Source organism: Sinocyclocheilus anshuiensis, unplaced genomic scaffold, assembly GCF_001515605.1.
Source record: "Sinocyclocheilus anshuiensis isolate Anshui unplaced genomic scaffold, SAMN03320099.WGS_v1.1 scaffold455, whole genome shotgun sequence".
Lineage (NCBI taxonomy): Eukaryota > Metazoa > Chordata > Actinopteri > Cypriniformes > Cyprinidae > Sinocyclocheilus > Sinocyclocheilus anshuiensis.
The window spans coordinates 49,643-56,191 of NW_015552560.1; the positions used below are offsets into that span (position 1 = coordinate 49,643).

A 6,549-nucleotide genomic window follows, 5' to 3' on the forward strand; every position below is an offset into this window, starting at 1 on the left:
ATCTCATTGCTAGTTTTACTTGATCTTAGTGCTGCGTTCGACACTATAGATCATGACATACTCATAGATCGATTACAAAACTACAGTCAAAAATCTGGGTTTTATATTAGATAGCAACTTGTCTTTTCAAAGTCTTTTGAAAATCATGTTTCCCATGTTACAAAAACAGCATTCTTCCATCTTAGAAACATTGCCAAGTTGGCTGGAACAGCAGCTACGCTAATTATGTCTCTATTTGTTTCTCTGTTTTTGCCACGAGTTAATTGCATTAATTGCGAGTCACAGTTAATTGCATATTTTGTCAGATTATTTAGACAAATAATAAACAAAAGGATAAGGAATCATACAATCAGGATTTTAAAATAAACAATTTCAGGTCATCGACAACACCACGAGTACACATTGAACAACAAGCATGTCCCAGGCCCAGTCAGGTTCATCACTTGATCAGGTCCCCTGGAAACATTTCCGTTGTGGTCTGTGCTATTTGCAACACGTTTCTGAATTTGGTTGCGTTGTGAGTTGCGTTGCAGCATTGCTGTCAAACTGATAAAGATGTTTTCTTAATTTGCTGGTGTATTATTCTATTTGCGAGAATTTTATTTTATTTTTTTCCCCCATTGCAGTGCGTTGAGCTCTCTCGGCCACTGTAGATATGTTTGCTATAACGTCCACAGAATCATTTGGCACAAAATAATGAGCTGGAAATACACAGGAAATACGTAGTAGGCACCACAGTGCGCACAGGCTATTCATAGATAATTTTCCATCAATCAAAGAGTTTTATAAGACAAGCAAGAGTAATTTCAGATCTGAGTGCTTGAGACAGCTTAATATTCACTTAATTTGTATCAGTGAAGACCAGGCTCTTGGTTTCAGTTCAAAGGCTCTTATGGATTGTATGTAGACTGAACTGACTGACACTGATACATCTAAAATTGTACAATTGTCTGGCTTCAAATGTCACACCAGCAGAGTCAGTCGCAGATGGAGTTTCTTTTCCTCTAGTACTAAATGACCACTCATCAAGATCGCTTCTTTGAAGTTTTGAGACGGTTAAAAAAAAAAACGCTATTGGGAATAATTCAGCAAAATTTCTTGTGCATTGAGGCAGAAAGAGAGTTTGAAGTTTATCATCCCTGAGGCACTCCTGAAAAACTGTGCTATAGAGTTACTTTAGAAAGGCATCCGTCAAGAGGAATTCACTTTAAAATGCTTGGTGTGCTTGCTCAATTGGATGTATAGTGCATTCAGGGAGCAACAAAATCTCATCAAGACTGCACCACTGCGTTGACTCCATTAATGAGATGACGAGTGGAGAAAATAACACCACCAATCACAGAGCTCAAATTACAATTTACAAGATTCATTGACTAAACCAGGTGAAACCTCATTTGGAACACATTGATATTTCTATAATGCAATATAACAGATCTTCACATACTTAGAAGGTCTTTAAACTGTAATATATTTTGCATTTCTCTGTTACGGAGTAACAGATGTAACTCAATTAAAGCTCTATTTTTAGCCACAGCTAGTTCAAATCATACATTAGTCTACAAATTGTCAAAGTTTAATTTGTTTTGTAAATTATGCACTTGAGTTTTTAATATCTGTGCAATGCTTTCAATCTTTGCAGAATCTTTAAGAAGGAATTACAGAACAGCTACAGTATGGCCTTGCTGTTTTGAAATGCTGTGATGAATGATATTTGCATAAGATTTTATGACAGTTTTGTCATTTGAGCTCATATGATTTTGTTCTCTTGGCACATTCATTTCAGATTCAAAAAATGTGGTCTCACTTACAGAAAGACTATACATTACTTTTGGGAAAAAAACAAACTCACAATATGTGCATCTTAATACACAATGCTACACTGATTTTGAGAAGGAAACATCTATGATAAGGTGTGTGATATGTACCACCTACAATTATATTGTACTTGTTTTAATGATGAATATGCTGACGTTGGATGGATTCTGTCACTCAATTTGCAAAAAAATTAAAAAATTAAAAAAAGCACCCTGATAGTCCGTCGTTACCAATAGAGTTCAATGGAACTAACGACCATAGTTAACCAACGATGCCACCTTTTGGGAAACTCACCCTTGCTTGGGACTAAAAATAATTTTATTTATTTTTTAATTTATGTATTAATATTAATTTGAGTTTATAGAACTGGAAGCTTATAATAAATGCATGTAAATAAGCAGAGAAATTTAAACACGTATCTCACGCTGAAGAAAAAAAAAAAGTTATCCAACACCTATCACCCATGTGAAAAATGAATGGCCCCTTTAAACTTAAAACCTGGTTGTGCAACTTTTATCAGCAATAACTGCAACCAAATGCTGGAGTTATTCACAGCACTGTGGTCAAATTTTGGCCTCTTGTTTGCCAAATTGCTTTAGTTCAGCCACATTGGATTTTTGTGCATGAATTGGCCATTTAAGGTCCTGCCACAGCATCTTAATAGGGTTCAAGTCAGGACTCTGACTAGGCCTCTCCAAAACTTTATTATTTATTATAGACTGAAGACCGGACACTCTCCTTTAGGATTTTCTAGTAAGGTTAACAGTGGTTTTCACCTCACAACTACCTCCATGAATGCCATTTTTGGTCAGTATATTTCAAATAGTGGAGTCATGAACAGTGATCATTAGTGATGCAAGAGAGGCCTGCAGTTCCCCTTGGGTCTTTTGTGACTTCCCGGATTGCACTGTGCTCTTGGAGGAATTTTGGTGATAATGGAAATAATGGCTCTCACTGTAGTTCTTTAGAGTCCAAGAACCTTTGTAATCCTTCCCAGACTGATGTATTTCAATTTCCTTCTTTGTCATTATTTCTGGAGTTTCTTTCAGCTTTCGCATATTGTGTTACTGGGTATGACCTTTTAACCAAATTCTTGCTGTTGAAAAGTTCTAGTTAAGTGTTGATTTAATTGAACAGGGCTGGCAGTAACCAGGCTTGGTTACACCTAGTCCAGCTGAACCCCATTATGAATGCAGTGCACTTTCATAGATTTGGGAATTAGTAACTACAGGGGCAAATACATTTTTACACAGGCCCAGTTGGTAATAGATAACGGTTTTGTTTAATAAATAATATTATCATTTAAAACTGCATTTTGTGTTTACCCAACTTGCCTTTGTTTTATGTTAGATTTACATAAGCATGACAAATATGCAAAAAACAAGAAATCAGGATTTGGGAAAACACTTTTATTTAACTGTATTTTGATCTGGAATTGCCAGTTTTTGATGGGATTAAAATCCGTGGGCTAAAGACTGACTCATGAGGACAGTAAATAGAGACCACCTACTGATGGTACTGATGGTTTTAGTTTCATATTTAAAGTTCATTTAAAAAATAAAAAATAAATTTCATATCCAAATATTAATTGAAAAAAAAATATTAATTTGGAATTATTTATGCATTCATGCCACCTCTGAGCTACATTAAACAGTCTAAAATCATAGAAAATATTGTGATGCTTTTTGTCAATATTGCACACCCCTAATCTATATATTCATAAAATGAATGGTCTTATTTTTCTGTCGAAATTAGTCTCTAAACATATAATTTAACTATACTATGAAAAAAAAAAAGTTTTTGAAGATACTTTTTTCGTAAGTCAACAACAATTTTGCAGCAAGCTTGAACTGTTTGGCACTATCCATTCATTTGTATTGAGACTGACTGTCATAAAACTCTAAAAATGTATGGTCTGGTCTTTGCATGTGAAGTACTCACCCACAGCCAATAAGGGCTGGTAGTGGTTGATGTTCTTGGTGGTAAGTGGAGGGCACATCCGTAGGGAGAATGGGGGCAAGGGCAGGCCAGACAGCAGGCCTGTCAACATGAACTTCAGATGTACTTCCTGTTGACCTGCCAGAGGTCGTGGGGAGTCCACTCCAGAAATCAGACTGTGACCTGGAATAGGGACAGATTACATAATTGATCTAACACCATATCAAATGAAACAACAAGGTCTTTAAGGCCAAATGAGAGAAGGTGACAATTAAATCCAGTTCATGAAAGACCAGGTTTGCTTTGCTCATTAGAAATGAAAGGATCTGATCTATTATATATTCAAAACTCACTTTGAATGGTCATGACACCTCTGGTAATAACCAATGAGTTTTTAAACCATTTAATCCAGGGGTGGCCAACGTCGGTCCTGGAGACCCCACACCAGCCCTGCAGACTTTAGCTCCAACCTTGATAAAAAAATAACTTCATGTCGTTTTTTCATGTTTATTTTTGGTTTCATTACACTTTCTTCTAATACATCAAATAAGAAAATACAACCAAAATGAAAAATAAAACCGATAATAATGCGTTCAAAGTTTGAACGTTTTACTGGACTTTAAAAAAAAAAAAAAATGTAAATATCGTATTTAGGCTACATGAATGAGTCGTAATATTGCGTGCCCAAATTCGTTTGTTTTAAGGCGGGTGTCTTTGTTTTTTGTTTTTTTAAACTGTACATTTTGATGTATTATTATGTACACCGACACGTTTGATGAGCCGACATATTTGCACTCTCGGCTCGGATACCATTGACCATTCTTCTTGACCATTGGGACCAAACGTGATACACACTGTAATGTCCTAATAGGCATTATTTTTATATAACATCTTGTCCAGTTCTTGAAGTATCGGTGGACAAAATGAATGATAAAGTCTATTGAACCTCTTTCTCATGTCTGTCTCAGCCATTTCAATGTTACATTAAATATGGCACTGCACTGATACACTCTTTTGAACGTTAAGACATGAATAACAATCTCTCAGTTGTAGTGGGTTCGGAGAATGGACAACGATTTAATAAGAATTTTGTAATCTTGCCCATCTGGTTGATTGCTTATTATTATTATTATTATTATTATTATTAGGCTATTTTATATAATTATAATTATTATTATGCTATTTTATTAGGCTATATTGTTGTTGTTGTTGTTTTACTTTGTAACTATAAATGAGTTTACTTAAGACCTAACAACAATTGTATCCTTAAATAATTAGTCAATATTTGACTAGTTTTGGAAATGTGCGTGTCTCTACTATCCCTTTCAACATTGAGTGTTGTTTTGGCAAAACAACACAAAATAAAACGGAATAGAGACTGTTATCTCAAAATAGATAAATCATTTAAAAAACATTTTAAATGTAGGGGCGGTTCTAGGGTTTCATCCTCAGGGGGGCTTAGCCCTCAGAGAGACCATTAGATACAAAGATACAAATTTCCTAAATAAACCGTACTTTACTTTTCAATTGGGAGGGTAATTTCTGATATCCAAAATGGCTTTCTTACTAGTAACAATCACATTCATAATATCAGAAAGGAACATTGTCACTAGTGACAAATAAATTGTTGATATCAAAAATGTAATTGTTGATATCAATAATTAAATTGTTGATATCAAGAAGAGACATCTGTACTAGTAACCAGGGGATTACTAATATCAAAAATAAAGGTTTTTACTAGTAAGAATTGTATTTCTGATATGTGAAATTGGAATTTCAACTAGTAAGAAATTAATTCTTGATATCGACAATTGATTTTGAATGGCAGCCTATGGTGACATTTAACTAGTGAAAATACAATTACAGATATCAAGAATTATAGTTTTTACTAGTTGAAATGTAATTCCTGATATCAAGAATTAGCATTTTAACTAGTGAAAATTGAATTGTTGATATCAAGAATTGACATTGTTACTAGTGGAAATGTAATTGCTGATATCAAAAATAGCTATTTTTACTAGTAGAAATCTAATTCCTGATATAAAGAATTAACATTTTAACTAGTAAAAATTGAATTGTTGATATCAAGAATTCATATCCTGAGAATGAATAAAAGTCCAAATGGCTTGCCATAGAGGGGCGGGACGCTTAGAGGCAGTTTAGCCAATCACAACACACTGGACTAGTTAACCAATCAGAGTCCATTGCGTATTTCTGAGGGAGGGGCTTCATAAAAGCAGGAAATGATCGGCACGTTTATCAGAGAAGGGACAGAGCGATGAAGAATAAAGGTAAATTATATGAAAAATAATGCGTTTTTTTAAAAAAAACAAGCATGAACACGTTAGATTGCACCCCATAAACACAATCAAGCCTAGAACAAAACCAGTCAACCACCCAGTCAACCACCACTCAACCAAGATAACCAGCTTATTTTTTTAAAATAAGCTGGTTATCTTGGCAGAATGTTGAGTGTAGTGTCTGGACCAATCAAAAACACAATTTTTCATTTGATTTAACAAATCAGTTATTCATTAGATTAACAAGTCGTCACAGACCCCTCACCCAATAGACTGGGCGCCAGGATGTCTGCGAATGACCACAGGAGTACTATGATATGGTCTAAATCCTGACTGGAAATCCTCACAGTTACCATTTTTCTCTAAGGAATATAATTGTGAGGATACTATCTTTTCTAGTATCGTGGACAGAAAAGGGAGATTCGAGATCGGTCTGTAATTTACTAGTTCTTTGGGGTAAAGTTGTGGATTTTTTTATGAGAGACTTAATAAAAGC

At 34.7% G+C, this 6,549-nt stretch overlaps 1 protein-coding gene across 1 annotated transcript in view; it reads right to left on the bottom strand.

The window, feature by feature from the left end:
- Nucleotides 1–4,183, bottom strand: part of LOC107664693 (WD repeat-containing protein 11-like) — a gene marked incomplete at its 3' end in the record, with an annotated part of 45,019 nt that extends 40,836 nt beyond the window's left edge. The window contains exons 1-2 of the mRNA XM_016455334.1: nucleotides 4,107–4,183; nucleotides 3,757–3,936 (exon numbers count right to left, since the gene is read on the bottom strand). Of these exons, the coding sequence (XP_016310820.1) occupies nucleotides 3,757–3,936; nucleotides 4,107–4,119 (193 nt within the window). The remainder of the gene's footprint in view (nucleotides 1–3,756; nucleotides 3,937–4,106) is intronic.
- Between the last annotated feature and the right edge of the window lie 2,366 nt (nucleotides 4,184–6,549).